This window comes from Mugil cephalus, chromosome 15 (genome assembly GCF_022458985.1).
Source record: "Mugil cephalus isolate CIBA_MC_2020 chromosome 15, CIBA_Mcephalus_1.1, whole genome shotgun sequence".
Taxonomy (NCBI): domain Eukaryota; kingdom Metazoa; phylum Chordata; class Actinopteri; order Mugiliformes; family Mugilidae; genus Mugil; species Mugil cephalus.
Genome location: NC_061784.1, coordinates 13561971 through 13583811, shown reverse-complemented (window position 1 = coordinate 13583811; position 21841 = coordinate 13561971). Strand labels below are relative to the sequence as shown.

The 21841-nt window shown below is 41.9% G+C and overlaps 2 protein-coding genes across 7 annotated transcripts; one reads left to right on the top strand and one right to left on the bottom strand.

Moving 5' to 3' along the window:
* The first annotated feature begins 6427 nt into the window (after positions 1-6427).
* supt20 (SPT20 homolog, SAGA complex component) lies at positions 6428-18656 on the top strand. 6 transcript variants are annotated; one of them, XM_047607417.1, is made up of 24 exons: positions 6428-6517; positions 7013-7108; positions 7280-7315; positions 7468-7593; positions 8172-8298; positions 8395-8498; positions 8699-8815; positions 8909-8962; positions 9191-9330; positions 9525-9681; positions 10750-10806; positions 10937-11011; positions 11598-11767; positions 11856-11888; positions 11973-12084; positions 12204-12309; positions 12684-12839; positions 13287-13599; positions 13690-13805; positions 14428-14483; positions 15135-15209; positions 15853-15943; positions 16612-16700; positions 17870-18656. In XM_047607417.1, exons 2-24 carry the CDS (start codon positions 7106-7108, stop codon positions 18014-18016), a joined length of 2460 nt encoding a protein of 819 aa, XP_047463373.1. In that variant the 5' UTR covers positions 6428-6517; positions 7013-7105; the 3' UTR covers positions 18017-18656. The 6 variants fall into 6 exon arrangements, with proteins under 6 accessions (XP_047463373.1, XP_047463372.1, XP_047463374.1 ...); XM_047607416.1 differs by having other exon boundaries at positions 6429-6517; positions 13693-13805; positions 15099-15209; XM_047607415.1 differs by having other exon boundaries at positions 6430-6517; positions 15099-15209.
* A 160-nt stretch (positions 18657-18816) lies between these two features.
* On the bottom strand, positions 18817-21079 carry exosc8 (exosome component 8). The gene is made up of 11 exons (XM_047607422.1): positions 21019-21079; positions 20628-20664; positions 20450-20513; positions 20297-20370; positions 20161-20206; positions 19968-20073; positions 19818-19863; positions 19643-19739; positions 19424-19544; positions 19232-19338; positions 18817-19037 (listed from the first exon to the last, which is right to left on the bottom strand). The coding sequence occupies exons 1-11, from the start codon at positions 21033-21035 to the stop codon at positions 18919-18921; spliced, it is 834 nt and encodes a 277-aa protein (XP_047463378.1). The 5' UTR covers positions 21036-21079; the 3' UTR covers positions 18817-18918.
* Between the last annotated feature and the right edge of the window lie 762 nt (positions 21080-21841).

The following is a 21841-nucleotide window of genomic DNA, read 5'->3' as shown; positions in this document are numbered from 1 at the left end:
GCTTGGACCACACAGGGTGAATGATGACTGCTGCTAAAGAAAAACATTTAAAAAATAAAAATAGTTTTTCTGCAGGCGTTTGGACAACGTCACATGAACAGATGCTTTAGATCATCCATATCATTTTAGATTTAGGAAACGCATTGCTGTCTCCCCTCCATATGGAACTTGGTACATGTTAATGTATCATTCTATAATTATACAAGTCATGTTAATTTTTACTAACCATTCACTTAAAGCCATGATCAATTTTACATCAGGGCACCAATTCTCTTTTATTTAATGCAAAAACTTCAACAGATCCCATAATTTATTGTGCAAAGAAATCCATATACTATGCATGTGTTAAGGTGTTAAGTCATATATCCAACACATTGACTGTATATATTAGGTCCAACATCATATGAAGTCATTTGCTAGTTTTTGGAGGGAGATTTGAATGGTTACAGAAGGGCACGTCTTTACTTCTCCTCTTCAATATTTTATCAATACTATTGCGTGCACGTAGAGTAGATTAATTGATAGTCAACTGTATCTTATTTTACATGTTATATCTACAAATATGAAAGTAAAGCGTATAGAGACATGAGTTGATCAAGGTCTTAGGGTGACAAGTCTGAGGTCTGCAGTTTGCGCAAGGGGCTAAAAATGGCCGAAATGTCAACTGTTACCTGTCAACCATGTTGATCTCTGTCTACTGTAACACAGTTGACAGAGATTAAGATGGTTGACAGTGTTAGTAGTTTATTGTCACTATTTTTGTTCATATTAAGAGACAAATACAATTTGTGTTTTAGGGAGGTTAGCAGAGAGAGAAAGAAAGGAAGTGACAGAGAACCAGCTTACTCTACCTCAGAGTCCTGAAGTCGATCCACAGCCTCACATGTCAAGGTAAAGATTTAGTGAATGGAAAAAGGGTTTAACAATAGATTTTGTTTTGAAACGGTGATGAAAAGAGAGTAACCGCTTGTCATCTTTACTCTGTTTAGTTTCGGAGCAGATGACCTGGATGACTGAGAAGCTTCCCAGACATCAACAATTTAAAGCACAGCCCCAAGTCAGAGTAAGAACTGCCCATTTCGAATGTGAAATCCAGTTAGGCAGCGAACAGAGTGAAAAATGTGGCTGTGTTGTTGTTGTTTTTTTTTTTCTTAACCACAAATAAAATATATATTTCCGAAGCACGAGAATAGAGAGCCATTTGTCTCGCTATTACTTCTGGCCAACATTCTGGGGGTCTTTTGCTCATGAGAATTCATAAGATTTTTCCTCTGCAGTGTAATCCTATGCAACGTGACCGAATAGCTCATTGTTTGGAACAAAAGCTGAGTCACAAGCTGCTAGAGTGCAGAGTCCTGATATACGGCTACAATCCCCTTGGGACTCCAACTGAACGCTATAAAGTAGAGATCGGTGGCCCTCAGCTGTTCCCACATTCATAAAGAAATAATTTACAGCTCGTTAATTCTGCTACCCACACTTTTTGAATGTTTAAGCTTTCTCTGTGAGGTCAGAATGTGAGATGGTGTGAACTCTAGAGGTAACACTATCCTCAGACAAATGTGAGCGTGAAAACAAATGAGATGTAGACAGTGTAAATGATATGGTTGAGACGTTTCACTGAGCTGTGTTACAGACTGATCATTGATTTACTTGTTCATCGTCTTTTGTTTAAATAGTTATTGTGCACACCATTGTCTATTGTTAGGTCCAAGTGTTATCCCTTGTAATTCAGCAGACTACTTACCCAGTTTTGGTTAGAGATTTCTTCTGAAGGGTGACTTTGTTATCCAGAATCAAGACAGGGAGGGAGAGTCAGTGCCAGATCAGCCAGCCAACTCCCCGTCCAGATGGGGCTCCAGATGGTATGTTCTACCATGCCACTGTCAGCTCACTGCTTTGCTATTAGGGTTTCATACTTTAGGTTCTGTAAAGCATCTTGAGACAATTTGCATTCGTATTAGGGCTATATAACTAAAACTGAATAGAACAGAAAACTGAGAAAAAATATGTTAAGCCCCTCACCTTTATCCAATGTGAAAAGGTTGACTGAATGAACCAGAATTGGAATTTTATCGTCTCGGCTCGGTTCGGCTTAGATCTGAATAGGAATGCCACAATGCCGTTGATGATCACTGGGTGGTCTGTCAGATTGTGTCATTGAAGAAGCTCCGGGGCTGCGAGCAGCTCAAAAACAGAGCAAAGTTTTGGTCTACTCCCATGATCTCTCGAGGGTTGTTACATGATCGTTAATGGAAATGCATAGGCAAATTAGCCCTACGTCATGTTCTGGAAATTGCGCCGATTGGGTAATGCATGTGCGACTTTGTTTATATACAGCTTGTATAGCGATATGGCACACTATTTTATCAATCACAGCAGCGCACTGGCAAGACCTTGAGATCCACGAGCTGCTCTGCATCTGAGGAGAAGAGGAGATTCGGCGGTAGATATTGGGCACTGGGTGAAAGCGTGAACTGAAAGCGTTTAAAAAATACACCATGCTGTCCATTGTTTACTTTGCAGTGTATGGTACTTAAATGTGTCAAGATGACGTTGATGACGTTGCTGACCTATGAGAGGGGTGAAAAAACAGGCACATAGCTCTCACAGTTGGAGGTCGACCCTGGTCTGAAAATCGCGTGCTGACTCTGTATTTTTGATGTGAAATGGCTTTATTTAGTTATTAGGTGGTTAGCAAACACAGATGGATATGTGAATCTAACACACTGTAAATCCTTTGTCTTGTATTACACCATATAATTTCTGATCCAAGATCTGGATTTGGAAAATCATGACATCTTGTCACTGGAACTCAGGTTGATGCTGTTAACTCCCACACAGCTGCAGTCTCCATCTCTTCATTCAAGAGAGACGGAAAACTCTTGCACAGTTTCCTGGTTCCACGCCTATCAAGATAAAAGAGGTGAGGGAGAACAAAAAACTGGGGTGCCAACTGCATGTCAACGCTGTGAAGAATTTGTTTCTGCCATTCCCACCGGACATGTTTTCATCTGTGCCACGCAGACACACACCGTGGCAGATTTTGAGATTCTAGAATGTGTCATTTATGTCATCTCGCATCTCCCTCTCTCTTCAGGGCATGTGTGTTCCTTTAACACAGAGCTGGCCCAAAATATGACCAGAGTTCATGGCACAGCATTTGAATAAAGCCTCTCTGTTCTTTCTGTAAACAAAACAACATGGTTCTTAGTATTGTGAAAGGCTTTTTTTTTTTCTCGTGATGAGCAATCTATTTCATACTAATGATTTGGAAAACCTAATCAGCTGAGACTCAAAAACCAGCTGCCTGTCAGAAATTAGTTTCATTTGGTGCAGGATTGTTTCCCATTAATAATGAACTATTGAGTTCATTTCAGGAGCAAAGAGGTGCAGAAGTGAAGAAACCTCACAACCTCAAACCGCCTCTGAACCAGTTACCATTCTTGTAACGTGACTGTAGGAGCCCCAGTTAAATATGTGTGTGTATTTGGATGAGTGACAGTGTGTGAATATTAGAATGTAGGCGTTTTACATTTGTATTACAAATATAAATGTGGAGGAAAAGGGAAAATGTAAGGCAATAAAAGCCCACTAATAACCTCAGCCTGGCAGCTTTAACCGTGGGCCAATGCCCAAATCCAGAGCAATGGTTTTTGTGTAGTTCAGAAAGAGGCAAGACTGCTTGTTTAAATATATTGCTAATGAGGCCCGTGCTCATTATTAATTTTAGGGGCCTTTACTGTTAAGCACCCTTAGGACATCAGGCAGCAGATCAGACAGAACAGATATAATGTAAACATGGCTTTGAACACAACACTTAAGACCTGACTAATTATAAAGTTTTTTAAATGGATGTCCCAGACAGTAAGTGGTGAACTTTGACCACTTGCCACCTCTACTTTCTCAGAGTTTACTTTGGATGAACAAAACAATTGATTGCAGGTGTTAATTTCGAACAAAGCTTATTCATAATCGTCAAATCATGCAAATTTTTCCACGTGACTGCAATGCAGGAATAGAGCAGAGTTCAGATTTCTTAGTTTTCATGACACAAGCATCAGTAAGTGTCATGTTGTATCTATTTTTTTCTTTCTCTTCAGTGGTTTTTGGAAATGCAAATAGAGTCAAGGAGAGTCAGAAAAGATGTGAACTAAGATGCATGTCACTAGCTTGACTCCCTGCCAAAACTTTCCCTTCAGGAGACAGAGTTTCAAGGTGCACCTGGAGCCTTATCATTATTATCAAAATGGACCTTGACTCACTGCTATTACTGCATTCATGATAAATCATTTGACTTGTCAGTCCAGATCAGTAAAGGAAGATTCATACATCCCCGAATGCAGACAGCTGTCAGAAATACTGCCATGCATTTTAAGTAACACTGCTTTTAACTGTTTTCTTCTATACAATGTCCAACTCCCCAGCTGTTCAGTATTTTGTGGCTCTCCATACAAAGACAATTGTTCCTGGAGTAAAAACGCAGGAGAGATGGTGTTCGTAGCCAATGTGAAACAGATGTTATCTTAATCCATAAGTGTAACCATTACTTTGATTGAAGTAGTTTTTAAATGGCTCCCCAAAAAGTGGTGTTTCTGCGATGCATCATTTCTGTTCCATTATTCATAGCTCTGGGTTTTGAGTCAATGAAAATACTGATTGTTGAGGTGATCCAGATCATTTTGATTACAGAAAGACTGCAGAAAAGCCGCATCAGCCACATGTGGCTTCAAACCAACTGTGACCAAATGAAATGTGCAAAAGCCTTAAAAGCTTACATTTCAAGTGCCACTGACCCCAAGCAAGCCCCGTCATGTATGTGTGTGTGTGTGTGTGTGTCTGTGTGTGTACAGGTGAGCCCCACCCTGCACCTCCCTGCCCTCATAAAGGAAGCACTTCAACTGTTGAGACAATGATGTTGAAAGAAAACTTTTCAAGACAGCCAGTGCTAAAAAAAAAGGAAGAAAAAAGAGAGAGAACAAAAACAAAAACAGCTCCCTGATCCTTGAAACAGAAACAGTAATGGTTATAGTGCTAGCGCTTAAATAGCACCATATTCTTCTACTTTTGGCTTGACATGTCAAAATATTTTCACATTTCTAAACAGACTCGGATTATTATGTTTAATGGTGACGGATTGAAGTCAGAAGACACCATCAAGTTCAAAGTGAACAGCTTCTGTTTTGGAAAGTTTATGAGAAAATTTGAATTTTTAAAAATTGCCTGTGTACAATGTATATACAATAAGGAAAAAATAAACATGCTGTTGCTCTAAATGTATGCTTTTCACATTACATACATATTCTCATCTTACTTACTCATTCTTACAAGGCTGAGTTCACTGGCCTGTGGCATTCAGCCTAATGAATCTGCTATCCTATTGTCCCCCCTACTGTACAATTATGGCATTTCAACCAAACCATCTCTTTACATCGTGGATGCTGTAGTCTGAGGGTATAGTTTGCATCATCAAGTGTCATCTTCTTTCACATGTAGGCATTTTTTGAACTTGTGCTACACAGCACCACATTTTGAATGACAAAATGATTCTTCACCCACGTGTGGGGCACAAAATCATACACTGCAACAAAACTGATCGCTGCTCCCGTCCTTTGCTCACTCCATTTTATAACAAACATCTGTCTGATGCTTCTTACTTAAACTGGTTCTCATTTATTTTACTGATTTACCCCTGTCTGATACTTGAAGGTCAAAACTAAAGCAACTTCGTGTGGCGAAGGATTCTGCTTTAACTGAGTATATCAACAGCAATGTCTTATTAAAACTAGGAATGATTGGTGTTTTAATTTAAATATCAGGTCTAGATGCAGAATATGAACATTGCTTACATTAGAAAAAAAGAGCTCCAGATGTGCATACATCATACATCTGGAGACACGTTCAGATGAGTAGACTACCGCATTGGAGATGATCTCTGAATTTCTCTGTGAATTACTTTCCACTTTTTGAAAGCATTATTGACTTTATCATATGTAATGGCCAATTTACCTCGTTGTGCCCTTAAAAATTGGGTGTTCTGAAACTCTCCATAGGTTTCTAGACGCTATGCATGACCAAATGTGTTTGTTTGTTTGTTAGTTTAAAAATAAACTTGAAACTTCCGGGGCTCGCTTTAAAATCCAGCATGTGGTCAAACTGGATTGCATCACATCCAGTACCAGTTACAATCATCAATCTAGTTGATCATTAAACGTCATGAATGCATTATTATTAAACGTCATAATTTTCCATTTCTGTACGTTTGATTTAAGTTGACAGCTGTCGTTTGCTCAGAAGTTGTAAAAGAAACTTGTCTCCGCTGGTCAAATAACGAGCATCAATGTGGCGCTCGGTGTGGCTCCGCCCACAGCCGCTCAAACCGGAAGTTTAGCTGTTGTTGTCACACTGGAAGAAAATGGCTGCTGCTCCGACTTTTTTTCAATGAAGACAGTGATATTTCAATTTCATTTCGTTTTCTTGCATTGGAGCTACAGTCGACCGCTATGCAAGCTAGAAGGCAAGTCCATCCTGTTTGTCGAGACTGACGTCGCTTTGTCGGGTTGTGTCTGAGGCGACGTAAGACCGTTAGCGTAGCTGGTAACTTACAGCTTGTCCACTAGGAACGGGCTAGCATGCTAACGTTAGCCGTGCTAGCCTCAGCGGTCAGGCATCAACGAGCTTGTTGCTATTCGGCTTCTCTCTTTACTGCACCCTCAGTCCTCGGAGTTCAACAACCTCAGCAACCATGTTTTATCGACCCCGCGTCACTTTGCGCATTTATTTACTTTGCTCAGTCATTTCCAATACAACAAAAGGATGAAACAAGTTAACAGTTTCAGTCCCTCTGGCTGTTTGTTTGTGGCATCTGCTTAACTCCCAATGCACACTATTTGGCAGCAGCGCTGACTTCACAGCCTTTCAGCCACACCGAGTGTATATTTATTGATTTGCCCGCTGTGTGCGTTTGTTTCTAACATGCTGCTTGGAATGCGTCTGCTGTGTTGCTGTGCAGGGTGTGAATGGTCACTCTAGGAAGGTGACAGTGTGGGGCAGAAAGGACAGCATCGTCTACCGTCACTCGCCTTGCAGCTGGCGGTGGACCACAATGGTGAGTTTAATCTCTGTTAGGTCATCCGACTTTGCATGTCATGCAGTGGACATCCATATTGATAGCAGATGAAGTAACTAGCCAGAAACCACCACCAGATCTTGCACAGGTTGCTCTGTTCTCTTCCTGTTTGTGACTGACCTATTTTTTTTTTTTTTACATTTCCCAAAGCAACAAGTTTTGGAATATGCATTGGATCGAGCCGAGGTAAAATGCCTTTATTTCTTTGCATGTTTGCAAAGTAAGACAGTAATAATGTGTTTTGCTCAGCTTCCATTACATGAGAAATCCCCTGACCACACTAATCAGGCTTCATCCGACCGATCGTTCATTAATGCAGTGTGTTGTCTCTTGTACAGTACATCGTCGAAAGTGCTCGACAACGACCAGCCAAAAGAAGAATCTCATCCAGCGGGCGGAAGAGTTTATATCAGAAGCTTTATGAGCTTTACATAGAGGAATGTGAGAAGGAGCCAGAGTTAAAGGTTTGTGTTTTGCAACTTGACTCTCACTTATGATTATGTAGCAATGCTCATCCATTAAAAATAAATTAATTCAACATGTAGGGAATGAGCGCATGATACCGATACTGGTTTCTAATCATACTTGTTTATTGGTTTCTAATCATGCTTGTTCAGGTGTGTTTTATTCCAATATGTCTTTGTCTCATTGGTGCAGAACAGTTTGTTTACTGTTTATCAACTGCAATATGCAACTTCAGTAAATGATCGATTGGTATCTTTATTAAGTGCCATTTTTTCTGATAAACTTGGTGTTTAATCAACTTTGGCATTGCCAAAAATTAAAAACTGTTTATCCAAATTAAGAAAAAACTGCCCACACTGATAATTTCTGCTTTTTCGTTATGTGCCAATAAATATCAAAATCAGGCTCCATGTTTTCACGTTAGCAGATGAAATAAAACCGTGTCAATTCTATTTCTTTAAGAAAAGCAAAAGCACTGTTCAACACCTGTCAACATTTGTAAAGTTAGGATTTTTAGTCTTTGATGCTTGATTGAAAGATTTGTAATCCATGGGATTTCTTTTCTGTCTTTCTGAAGAATTTGAGGAGAAATGTGAATCTACTGGAGAAGCTAGTGTCTCAGGAGTCTGTGTCATGTCTGGTGGTCAACCTGTACCCTGGGAATGAAGGCTATTCTTTAATGCTCAGGGGCAAAAATGGATCTGGTAAGAGAAGTCTGTTAAAAAAAACAAAAACATTTTTCTGATTAATGTATCACGGTAGTTTTTGTCTTTAATGCTCATGTTTGTGTTGCTCACTAGATTCTGAAACCATCCGTCTGCCATATGAAGAAAGAGAACTGCTGGAGTACCTAGATGCTGAGGAGTTGCCTCCTATTCTGGTGGATCTGTTGGAGAAATCACAGGTGTGTGATGAATTTTGAAATTCATAAGCAAAATGTAGATTGAATAGGAGACTAAATGTTTATATATATATTAAATATATGAAAGTAGCACCACTATGAAATGTTTTAAATATTCTAAAATAGTGTCTTATTGTGTGCTGTTAAGTCATCTCCCTTTTTGTAAAATGTTTTCGGGCACTCACCTGTGTATTCGGTCTCAGGTGAACATCTTCCACTGTGGCTGCGTAATAGTAGAGGTGAGAGACTACAGGCAGTCTGGTAACACCAAGATGCCCACTTACCAGAGTAGACACATCCTACTGCGGCCAACCATGCAGGTAATATCTGCCACTACCCATTTCGGTGAGAAATGAGCAGAAAATCTTAACCTGGAGTTGATCTTTAACTGTTGGCGTATTTTTCCCCTGCAGACCCTGATCTGTGATGTCCATGCCATGACCAGTGACCACCACAAGTGGACACAGGTATGAGTTGGTCATCATCTGACATCGTCATCTGACAGTATATTTATTTTCCCATTTCCTTGTTAATTCTCTACACTCTCATTTACGTCAGCGTGACCTATTTTTTGTACCCGCTAATGTAGAAAATACTTTTTAAATCAGCAGTCCTCGCTTGTATGTCTTGAGTTCTTTTAGCATCAGCACTCCGCGCAGATTGTTTTTGTAGCATCTCCCCTTTCTCTGCCTTAGGATGACAAACTGCAGCTGGAGAGTCAATTGATTTTGGCTACAGCTGAACCTCTGTGCCTGGATCCCTCGATTTCTGTAACTTGCACAGCGAACCGTCTGCTCTACAACAAACAGAAAATGAACACTCGCTCCATAAAAAGGTACCTAATACACTCAGGCACTCATTAGGATTGAAGTCAGCTCAGTTTGAGTTCAGTTCTGCTAGAACACATATATATATACACACACACATGTATATGTATGAAACCTCTGTGACTTAAAAAGGAGAGCATGCCCATAAATAAAGCCTGCATCTTGTTTAAGACACATGCTTCTTTATTGGTTTGTGCCATAGGTGTTTCAAGAGGCACTCTCGAGCTGCACTGAACAGGCAGCAGGAGCTGTCTCATCTGCCCATACCTCCTCAGTTACGACTCTACGACTACCTACAGAGGAGGAAAGAGAGGAAACCAGCTCCTGTCATTGACCTTAAGATCTCAAAGATCGGAAACGTAAGTGCTCAGCATGCATGAGGTTTGTCTAGCTTACTGTGGGGTTCTTAAGTCTATTTATAGTCACTTCAAATTAAAACAATGTGCGTGAACTTCAGAATAGTTTAATGACAGCTGCCCTCAAGCTCCTTCTCATGATCCATTTTCCCCTCAGGATGATTTGGTAATGCACAGAGCAGCTACTTGTAATGCTTGGCTTTCTCAGTCTTCAAGTGCCCTAAATGTTTTGTGAGGTTGAAGTCAGAAGTCTTTGATGGCAAGTGTGACAGCATCTCCTAGGTCTTCAGAGGAGTTGAAGTAGTAAAAAAAAAAGCTTTGAGGTGAGTTTTGACTCAGTACCCCGCTGCAGTATGAATCCTTCTCTACAAGGAAGACCAGAGTGTGGCGTGTCTCTGAAGAACTTAGTGCTGCTTCTCTTTGCTCATGTTTCACAGTGGGTTTTATGCGCTGCTGTGCGCTGTATCTCCCCGTTTGTGTTGTTGCATAAACCCTTCCGGTACTTCCACAAATCTGAATCCAACCCAAACATTAGGCCTTGTTGGCCCCTCCTGAAGATTTGTTTAGCAATGCTTTTCATCCTCTCAGACACTGCTAGGCAGCTTTCTTTTCAGTGGACTTATCTTGAACTGTGGTGAAGGTGCTTATGTATCTCTTTCTTTGTGAGCAAACCTTGTATGTGTTGATCTCCATGTGTTGTTGTGAACTACCACTACAGAAACCTTCGGTCCGAGTTGACAATGATATAGCTCCTCACTGCCTATAATAGTTTTGGCGCCATGTTTGCCACTATCACAATGCTGCTGAGTGAGAAGTGTTCTGCTCAGGCTGCTTCAGTGGAATGATACAACTCAAGCAAATCTGAATGAAACAGTGGGTCACTGCCATTCATTTGCTTCATTGTCGTTCCTCCTCTGGACATAGTACAGACTTTTCTCATTATCATGTCTTTGTAAGATCAGAGGGGAAGAAGAGGAGCACTATTTTGGCTCTCACTCATTCGACTAACTCCTGTACTGTTGCTCCTTACTTTCTGTTTTCTTATCTTTTTGTTTGTATCATTACTTACAGTGTGTTGACATGTGGAAGCAGAACAACTGCCAACTAGCTGTACCGAAGGAAATTGATGTAAGTAGCTAAACGCTGTCACTTAAACACTTAAGCGGACGCCACTTAAAAACCCGACCAGCATTTCCGAGTCTGACAACAATGTACACCCTCCAAAAACAACATTTTGTCTGTGTGGTTGTTGCTCTAGGTGGAAAAGTATGCTGTGGTTGAGAAATCTCTGCAGTTGGAGGACTCTCAGCCCACTGTGATCTGGCCTGCTGAGGTAAGTTTGGCAGCATTTATGCTCTCTGAGGGTGCAGATCAATGATGGCTGTTTTTACTCTCAGAAATAGACGGTGGGGTTTGAGTTCGAGATCTGTATCGCTACTCGGGGGAAACTGAGCAAAATTGGGCTTATTTGACATCCATTGCTGTTTTTGCTATTCTGGATAAAAAGACCGCACTGCTGACAGATTGTGTCAGGGACATTGTTTTTCTCCACAAATTCTACTGGACCTCTATTCACATATTTCCAATGTATTTTATTCGCTCTGGACAGTCAGTGAGACAAATGGTAAACAGGTGGCATTACGCACAGGCAGGGTCATTAGTCAGTGCTGCAAAAATAAACGATAATGATTTTTGTAATACAATTTTCTCTTGGCTTTATTTTCACTTCCCATTTAATGGTAGATGAAGTCAAAAATATTTATGGAAACCAAGTGCGTGTTGTGACTTGCCGACCCGTTCGATAAAGCCCGGACTTTGCTGTTACTTCCTCTAGTTTTGTACCATTTTTAAGGCTAATATTAAGACCTTTGCACGGCTAACGTTTCACCAGAGGCCTCCTGTGTTTTATGTTCACGCAGGAAGTTGTAGATGATTACACATTTGAGTGTGAGGTGGGAGGCCAAGCTCAGAGGACCAAGGTGTCAATCTTCCAGTCGATGGGAGATCCACTAGTGTACGGGAAGATCTACTGTGCTAAAGAACCAAAAGCAGAGGAAGACAGCACAAACCTAAAGCTCATTCATCCCCCGTAAGCACACTCAAGACCAATCCAGTTTATACGATGCAACATGAAATACCTCTCTGAGATAACTCAATCTCCTTTTTCTCATTTGCAGTTTCCTCATAGGGTCAAAGATAGATGCAGATCGGTGAGTCACATTGTTTGTTAATTACGCAGTTGTTAGGGGGACACTGTTGCACAGCATGATAAAAACAAATTGTCTGTTTGATAGGTTTCTTACTCAGTACAAAGGAGTGTATGAGAGAGATGTGAAGTGTCAGGTCAAGATGTCCCATAACTCAGGCAACGTGGGACAGGGGCCTCTGTCCCCCAGCAAAGATGAGGTATGTGCAACCGATTCAGATTGTGCTCTTGTGGTTTGTACATTTCATTTGCGTGGGGAAACGAATACCAATGCTGTGATGCGCTGTGGCTAACGAACTGTTTCAAATGCCTTTCCAAGGGTGATGGTATTTCCCCCCTGGTCCAGACGTCTGTGTTAGGAAAAGGGGTAAAGCACCGACCCCCTCCCATCAAACTGCCTTCAGGATCCGGCAGCAGCTCCTCAGGTACTTCTGCTACTAGTGACCAATAAGTATAATCATGTGGTAGGCTGTGCAGAATGATTTCAGGGTGTGGCAGAGAGCAAACGCAGGAAGAATGAGTTTACCCACTGCTGCTGTCTTTGATCACCCTAGGATGTCTATTCAAATTGAACAAAAGTCCACAGCCTTTAATTGAATTAGTGGACAAAGGGTGAGATCATTTACGGACAGCACCAATTTGGTCATCCCTGAGAGCACAAACATGTCTCAAGTGGCTGCTTCCTCATTCATGGCTTGCATCCAGATTGCTTTATAATACTGAGTTCAGGTTGCAGGGAAATGATTAAACCATGGATCAGTCATGGTGATATAAATACATGAGCTAATTTTTCTTTCAGGTAATCCATATAGTTCACAAACCACCAGTGGTCTACTTAAGTGTCCTACGCCCCCTCCAGCAAAAAGCCAGTCTCTGAACAGGAAGCACTCCATGGAGCTGGGCCAGGTGGGCCTGCTGTCGCCTGCCTCTCTCTCTCCCATGGGCTCCACTCAGAGTGAGTACGGCGACCGTCTGACTAACCGTTGTGTTGCTTTCTTTCATTGAGCGAAAATGAGCCGTGCTGGAATTTCTTACGTCAGCTTGTCTCGCAGCTTCCAAGTTTCTCCGCATATTTTGATAAATCTTGACAGCTATGGAGAAAGGAATAAAACTACACGGGCATTTGGACAAAGAGATGGAGTATTGGATCACCACAAGCACTTCTCTCAGTAGTAATACGCATTCATACTGAAACCAGCTGTCATTCAGACGGGAGACATGACAAATTGCTTAAATTGAACTTTTCAGACGTTGTTCTGGAAGATTAGTTTCCATGTATCTGAGATGCCAGTGCCTGTGTCAAAAAAAACAAACACAATGAAAGAGTACTGAAAAGTACCCGTCTTTAATATTCTTGTTGTCTTTTTTTTTGTTTTGACCACTCCTCCCCCCCCCCGTTAAGGATCTGGGACTCCCAAGCCATCGACTCCCACGCCCACTAACACGCCGTGCTCGACCCCGCATCCCACCGACAGCCTCTCCACTCCCCTGTCGGTGACCCCGACCCCCTCCGACCCTCCCATGGTTCAAAATCAGTCTCAGCCTGCCCTGCTCACGTCTTTCGCCCAGCAGCAACTGGCTCTGAGCCAGCCCCTGCCCGTCATGACCATTCCCCTCCCCACCATGGGTACATCCATCACCACAGGAACCACCTCGTCGCAGGTCATGGCCAACCCAGCAGGGCTCAATTTCATCAATGTGGTCAGCTCTGTCTGGTAAGAAAATAAACAGCCTCTCCGACGTTACTCTTTCGGGGCCACGTCGCTTTCACTTTTCGTGACGATTTTGTGCTGTTTTTGTTGTAGTAGTCCTCAGACTTTGATGAGTGGCTCCAACCCCATGCTGGGGCCAGGCCTTAATTTGAGTGGAATCCTTCCACCTGGAGGGTTGATGCCCACCATGCAGTCTGCAGCCCAGGCTGGTAAGAGATTTTTATTGCAGTTTCCCATACTTGAATAATTTCTGAACAGTCAGTTGTGATGTTGGCAAATACTTGGCTTGCATCTCTGCGCTGAGCATAGGCTACTCGGGGTCTTCTGCTTCCAGCTGTACTCACACATCCTTAAACAAATAATGAATTAGGACCTAAGGATGTGAAGACTGATCTCTCTGTTCACAGAGAAACACTAGGAATCCATTTTCCAAAACAGAATCTAAGAAACTAAGTTAGCGATTGCCCAACTTTTGTTTTTTTCCCCCAAGTGCATCAGAGGTCTTTAGAACAATTTGTAAACATGACAAACGTCTTGTAGGGAAATCTTCTTGCCATATATTTTAAAATCTACCATATACTCTTATAAGAAGCAATCAATGGAGAATCCACCTTTATTTCTATGCTAATTATGTGACAAGAAGCTTATGCTTAAAAAACATGTGTGTTGTTGTTATCAAAAGTATTTCAGACCACAAAGGGCTTACATAGTATCCAGTATCAGTCTAGTAAAAGAATGCCAGAGATAAGATCATATACAGCTCTAAGGATGACTAATGCCCTCTTTAACCTACTGTTTTGTGGTTAATGTAATGTCTGATTCGTGTTCCAGGGAGTCCTTTTGGCCTGAACAACAGTGCTGGATTGAGACCACTGAATCTGCTCCAGGTATGACTCTATACTAGTTAGTCCTTAACGCTGTAAGTAGCATGCATGGGGTGTTTGTTTGCAGTAGTGGCTCCGTGCTAATCCTTACCTGTTCTCCTTACCACACCTGGAATAGTGATGTGTGAGTCAGCGGACCATCTTAAATGTCCTCACACTTCCTCTTCTTCCACTTCATCGCTTAAGTAATGTAACAAAACACCTCTTGGGGAAGCTCTTGTAGTGCCACGAGGACAGGCATCCTTTCGCTCTGTGATGCCCTGACTGGAATTTATGATGCCTCCCTCTTCCTCTTGAACTGCTAAGAGCCTCTTAGCAAAGACCTTTGCTGGAGCAGATAATCTGAACGCAGACACAGCTTGTTTGAAAACCAATGCTTGCACCGTTCCCTTTACACTCCTTTGTAGTTTTGATAATCTGATAGTGGTAATGGTCTGTGTTGATTGCTTTGTTAACTCTCCCGTTTCCTTCTTCCTCCTCTTTTGCTTACATGTGCATCATTCCTTTCCCTCTGCCTCTCCTCGTCCCGTATCCTACCCTCCCTCCGTGCTCCTCTCCCCGTGTTTTACTCCCCCCCACTTTTTTGTTTGTGTTGGTGTCTGTGTTTTACATCTCCAGATCCCCACTGGTCCTCTCATCTTTAACTCTCTGCAGCAGCAGCAGCTGCCCCAGTTCTCCCCACAGCAGAGTCAGTCAGCCACCTCCAGTCCTCAACAGCAGGGGGACACGGTGAGACACGCGGTCCCATTTGCATGCATGTTAATCTGGAATATGGGACGTTGCAAAATTGTTAGATTAAATCTGTAATGCTAGAAAGAGTTGTAATGTCAACGCTTGCACATATAAAAAGTCAGACAGTACATGATGGCATTAGAAATAGCAATTTAACAATGCATTATGTTGTGAATGAACATGCAGAATCTGTAGGCGACGGATAGGACGTTTGGACCAGAAGTAGTATTAACTTGGCACATTTCAGCAGGTATTGGTTACATGCAGGTGGAGGGCAAAAGAGGTGAAACAGCCCGTCAAACTCTGCTGGCAAGCAAAGGTGTCTTTAGAGTAACAACTTGGAAGTGCATTGGTGACCCCGCCGAAGCCCAGACATGAGTCATTATGGAAAACCTGGCAGCTGTGGAGACACACGCTGTTAAGGAATAATAAGAGAAAAGCCCAGAATCTAGCATGTAGGAGAGGCTGTAACAATACCTCCCAGTTACCTAATCTGGACCTTTGAGGACAACAAAATCCCCTTTTAGATCTTAGTCTTCCATTACTGCTCAAGTCCTCCAAATAGTTTTTTTGGGGGGAAAGATTTGTGTGACTGTTTAAGTCATTTTTTCTTTTTTTTCTTTTTTTTTTTTTTTCTTAGAGCGACCAGGGATCAGATCAAAGTTTAGGAAACCAGCAAACGGCTGTCATCAACCTGGGAGTCGGGGGCTTCATGTCTTCACAGGCAGCAGGTAGGACCCGCACACAGGCGCAGAAATACACATTGAACCCACAAACATTTCTCTTCATTCAGTCTTCAAACAAAATGACACCATGCCACTAACTAGTACTAATAAGATGAGATTTACTAATGTATTATTGTAATTCATGTTCATTAGGACTCAGTCTGTAACTAAACGTGATCATTTTAATGAAGTTAGCCTTTGATCCTATCAATGGAGCATGTAACATCTGACAGGAGAGACTCAACTTCCCCTTCTTCTCTGCTACATTTCCTTTTTTTTTTCTTTTTCCTCTGTTGTTGTTTGCCCCTCTCCTTTATGTCCCTTCCTCCTGCACTGACTTCCTGTCTGTTTTCAATCTGACCTGTTCACTCGCACCTTCTCGTCTCACCCAATTCATGCTGTTTGTCTACAATCCCTCTTTAAAAAAAAAAAACACGCACACGGTCTTTTACCTGTGCTGCTGGTCCCTTTGCAATTCTTTCTCTTTCCTTTGATTCATATATTTGTTGGCGCCTCCATCCATCCCTCATCCTTAATGTTCCCGTTCTGTATGTTTATTTTCCTCTCTTCAAACTTGCCATTCCTTCTTCCTTCTGCTTCTCTCCCTCTTGCCATCATATCCCTCCCTCTGGGACTCCCTCTCTCCCTCCTCCCCCCCCTCCCTCCCCCCGTAGTGCTGTCCCAGTTGGGCTGTGGGCTGGACGGGTCTGGGCCCCCGCTGCCTTCTCCAAGGCTTCAGCAGCAGCACCAGCCACAGATCCAAGTAATACAGCGACATTAACATCCATATACACATATATAAGTTTGTTGGAGACTCGCATTCATCAACCGACTCTCCATAAACAGAGAGGATTAGGTTAATGAAATGAATGCCGTCTAAGGCAGAGAAGACTTTTTAAAATCTTTTCTGACATGTAAACTTAATATTTTCATCAGACCTGGGTACAATTTAAATTAAAAATAGATTCCAAAAGGTTGTGTACTGTTTGGTACAGATTATAAACACATTTTATGGCCCCAAAGATGTAGAATTGTAACGAGTTGATGCGATTTTTACAAAACACAATTTTATCATCACATAAAAAATATTTTTTTTTACTTGAAGTGAATAGTTGCTGTTCAAACTGCATCACCTCAGGTCTGATTTTCATCAAAACCATCCTTCACACTTTTTTTTTGTTGTTGTTGTCGTGGATTCACACCACTCACTCCATCTTGTGTTGTATGTTTGGTTAACATGCTGTTTGACAAAGAGTTCAATACTGCCAGCAACCCCACACATCAGAGCTTGTGGCACGTCCAGCGGCAGCGACTAACCACATGTCGAGCTGGGGAGGCATGTTCTCACGCAGCTCTTAGCAGCAGGATCTGAAAGACTGTCAAAAGGTTTATACTGTTGAATATGAGCGCATCGGGACAGAAATGACAGGCTTTGTCATAAACAGTAAGCATGAGTCAAAGCTGTTAAAAGACTTTTTTTTTTTATGCCCACTTGAAGTTTCCGACTTACTCGGAGCAGAAAGAACGGTTGCTAAGCTGCATGTTTGTTTTTCGCCAGGATCACAGCCGATAATTTGTGTCTCCAGACGCCACTGGTGCTGCTTGACTGTGTCCCGCCTCACTCCCCAACACACCCTGACCCGCCCTGAATCCGTTATCCTTTCGTCTTCTCCCTCCCGTCTGCAACCCATTAACCACTCTTCTGTGTTTCTCTACACACTCCTTGTGTATGTCGTACGTAGCAGGCTTGAGTTCAGCTTCACTAACCCATGCCACGTATAGATGTTCTGTGACATAAAGGATTATGGAGATACTATTTCAACGAGGGGTCCTGCTTATATATATATATATGTGTGTGTGTGTTGGATTTTGATGCCTGTCGTGATGTGCCCAACTCTGATTCATTTCCATCTTTCTTTTTGCGCCGGGCAGTTGCAATTCTTGCAGCACCAAATGCAGCAGCAGCAAATGGCTATGGGAGCAGCAGCTCCACTGGGGGGAGTGCCACGGCAACATACCGCCAGCCAACCAAGAAGTAAGAGGAAGAGGAGCACGCCGCAGCCCCTCCCTAAGTCGTGACAGACTAAAATCACACTAAAACTCTTCCCCTCCTCCTCCTCCTCCCCCAGCTACACAAGGACGTGAATGATCCATACTGTGCTCTTTGTCTGCCTCACTGTGGAGACAAAAAAAAAAGACTTTTTTTGTCCTTTCTCTTTGTCTTTTTCTAGCTGACAAATTTGTATGTAATGGTCGACAGGTTTTGGAGAACCAAAACTGTCCGCTGTAGAGGACGGGTTTTTAGAACAGGGAGCCCTAAACTTAAAAGAACCATACTGATATTTTTTTGAGATGAAACAGAAGAAGACGGTTCTCGTAGGTAGTGGGCTTCCACAATAACACATTGCCCCTTCAGGAAGACTTCTCTTTGTGGAGGCTGTTTGACTGAGAGGATCATGAATGCACATTCTCATAGGATTCCTCACGAGGCCTCCTGATCCTCCCGCCTCCGTCTGGTTGACCCCTGTAGGAACTGCCCTTTAAGCACGGATCCCAGCTGGGCTTCTCGACACCAAATCCTCCATATAACCATTACATGTGAAAATGCAAATCTGATCTTGGAGTAGTGCCTGGGGGCAGCTCTCTACCTCTCTGTTGGAAGTCTTTCTTCTGTTAGCAGTCCTGGCACAGGGCTCAAACAAGGACTCAAGATCAACATGCAAGATGGTGTACCTGCTTTTGTACAGCACATTTTTGAAAAGGCATTTCCTTTTAATTAGTTCAGGAGCCATGAGCGTATTCCTACGAGACATCAACTGAGTGAGTGTGTGTGAATGTGTGAGACATTTCTGGACACTGAGAAATAATTTTTTAAGCAGTCTTTGTCAGCAGTTTTATTGTTATTAAAAAAAAAAAGAATATATATTGACAGTGGAAAATACAGCTTTTAGATAAAAAAAAAAAGTGTTGTCTGAGTCTTGTTATTGCGCTGTCTTCACACTATGTATGACTTTGTCGACGAGTTTTTGGATCTCTCTTTGTCGTGCGGTTGCTCGGGTTATGCACTCCTGCAGCTTCTCTGCTGACAGTGACGTACCACCTGAGACAGAAAGGAAATAAGTCTGTTAATATAATTTGTTAATAATCACAAGCGCTACAGTTCAGTCCTCATTCTAGTGATTCAAAGTTAAAACTTAAGAATTATGACAAAGAGCATCACTTTCTCTGTCCCCACTTTCTTTGAGTTTTCATTCGTGTAATTAGTAACGGATTGGCTCACAGGTTGTTTCTGACCTGGTTTGTGAACAGCGCAGAGTTGACCTTCCTCGTCCGTCACCACAGTGAGCTGTGCAGTCGATAAACTCTCCTCGTCAGCCGTGGGGTCTACGATCAGTATGGAGCTGCACGGCAGAGAGCAGGGAGGTTACAAAAAGCTGCACAGCACACTTACTGAATACAGATTTTATTCCGGCTAGACGAACTTACTCATCAAAGACGCAAAATGAGGCCCCGACTGGATGTTTATGAATGTGCAGTCCGTGTCTGTTCTCCAGATTCACCTCCGGCGCACACGTCTCTTTGTTAATGGTGACTTTTGGGAGTCGTGCTATGAAAAACAGGACAATGTGAAGCCCGAATGAACGTAGCTTAAGATCCAAAACCTCACCAACAATGAAATCAATATCTAGCTTTAACAGCACGTACTGTTTTTAAGAGCAGCCAGCAGGGCAATGACACAAGCATCCAGGATGTTCCCGTCGTAGTCGAGACACATTATGTCACAGTAGAGCACCCAGCAGAGCTACAAGCAAAATCAGAGTTGGCACCAATGACCTGACATTTACAACGAACACAAACATCACCATGATTCTGGGTTTACCTTTGCTCTCTCGATGCACAAGTCTTCTGTTTTTATCACTTCAGAGCTGCAACGTCAATATAAAATGTATATATAAATATAGATAATAAAAGCAGTGGCAGGCATGAAGACAGTTAACAGTCAGAGAAACGTGTTGTTAGTCTGTCACACCTTTCGATTACATCGGCAATGAACTGGCTGGCAGCCTGGGCCTGTTCGGCTGGAGGGCCAGGCCGAAACCGAGAGGAACACAGAGGTGGGAGGTCCACGTTGGGCACTGACGAGGACAAACAGAGGACAGTCAGCGTGTGTTTATTTGAATTTCAATTCACACAGTGGTGAAGGACTCTCAAATCGTACTTACCGATGTAGCCTTTCCCAGGTGCCTCTACTGTTGGGTTTGCCAGCTCCTGCAGATGAAGAAACCAGCAAACACCTGTTTACCAGATTCACATTCAATGAAATATGTTCTCTTTTTTAAACTGTTATTAAACATTTACCGCTTTGATTCCACAGATGATTGTGGTATTTCCAATCTTCACCAGAGCTGAGCCATCTGCTGTTGATATGGAGCCTGAAGGGAATAGTCCCCAGATCAGACAAGACAATACAAGAAAACTGTGTGTGTCAGAAGCGTCAGGGCTGAGCCTCACCGATGTTCAGGGTAGTGGCTCTGAATTCAGTCAGTTCCCGTCCATCGGGGCGACAGTTTTCTTTCTGAAGAAGGTAACATAGATATTAATAATAATAATACACGAGAGAACTATATATATCAATCAGAATCTATTACAATTATGACCTGAGTGTGAATAAAGTGTTTTGATAACTAACCAGAAAGCTCCTGTGGTATTCCAGGGGCTCGGCAGTCCTACAAGAATACAAGAAATAAATAATGCTGATAAATGACTGTGATCAAATCACCGACACCGACACGGCAAAGAAAATTTTTTATTGCCGTTTCTGAATCGACTACTCGATAGATAATTCAGATGTGAACTATACACACAACCTAGACACAAACTGCAGGAGAAGCAACGCTTGAACTAAATGAAATGTGCTGTGCCTAATTTACCATACGCATCGTTTTCTACACGTTTGTAAATTAAGTTGATGATCAGATACAATCCAGCACAGTGGTACAGTTTTTCGTAGTAATAATAAATTGAATTAAAGCTGCTACTTTGGCTAAAATCGCTAATTTGACCAATTTTTCTATTCTTACTTGAAACCAGCCGCCATGATGTTTTGATTAACCACGTGGGTGTGGTGTATGTACTACGGTGGCCGGTAGGAAAAGCACGGAAATGGCAATGACCCTATATATGTCAATGACTATTTAAAATGATGAAATCCCATTTCGACACGGTTTCGATCATTTATTTTTCTGTTGGCGTCTTATGAACGAACGTAGTTTTTGAATGAATGAATGAATGAATGAAGGCTTTATTTCAAACATGAGAATATTAATTTGTCTTGTATCTAACATGAACATGCGTTTAATGGTACAAACAGAAATTCTGATTTTAGTATTGAATTGTCCTTATTGTAATGCCTATTGCCTATTATATGCCTATTTTATTTACTATTATTCTTATTTGTACCCATTTTACCAATAAATGTAAACCATCGAATTAAAATGTTAATCAATATGCTTGATATCAGACAAAAATAAGGACTTCAAGTAAGAATATGACAAATTTTCTATTAGCAAAACTAATAGAATTTCTATTCTTTTTTTTAAAGTGACTAAATGTTCTCTGATCTGGGTAAGCAGCTCAACTGTGTGTCTGTCATGTAATGCCTTGATAATTATGTTTTGCAGTCTGGTATGAAAATTATCTTATATTCTATCTGGCAGTGTCCAGTAAATCGTCTTAGTCGCTTACTTTTTGGTACTTAGCTTATATAACTTTATATATATAACTTTATATGACTTTTTAATATTGATTTCACCCCCTTTCTGTTACAGTTTTATTATGGTTTCCCACCCCCGACCACTAGGTGTCAGTGTGCGTGTTGGTGCGTCGCTTCGAAATGATGATGTG

Bases quoted from the DNA above. Each gene is read 5' to 3' on its own strand.
- supt20 (XM_047607415.1), top strand. The intron at 13,600-13,689 runs GTAAGAAAATAA...TTTTTGTTGTAG, and splicing joins AATGTGGTCAGCTCTGTCTG to TAGTCCTCAGACTTTGATGA. The intron at 15,210-15,852 runs GTGAGACACGCG...TTTTTTTCTTAG, and splicing joins CTCAACAGCAGGGGGACACG to AGCGACCAGGGATCAGATCA.
- exosc8 (XM_047607422.1), bottom strand. The intron at 20,371-20,449 runs GTGAGGCTCAGC...TATTCCCTTCAG, and splicing joins AGCCACTACCCTGAACATCG to GCTCCATATCAACAGCAGAT. The intron at 19,864-19,967 runs GTGTGACAGACT...TTGACGTTGCAG, and splicing joins ATTGCCGATGTAATCGAAAG to CTCTGAAGTGATAAAAACAG.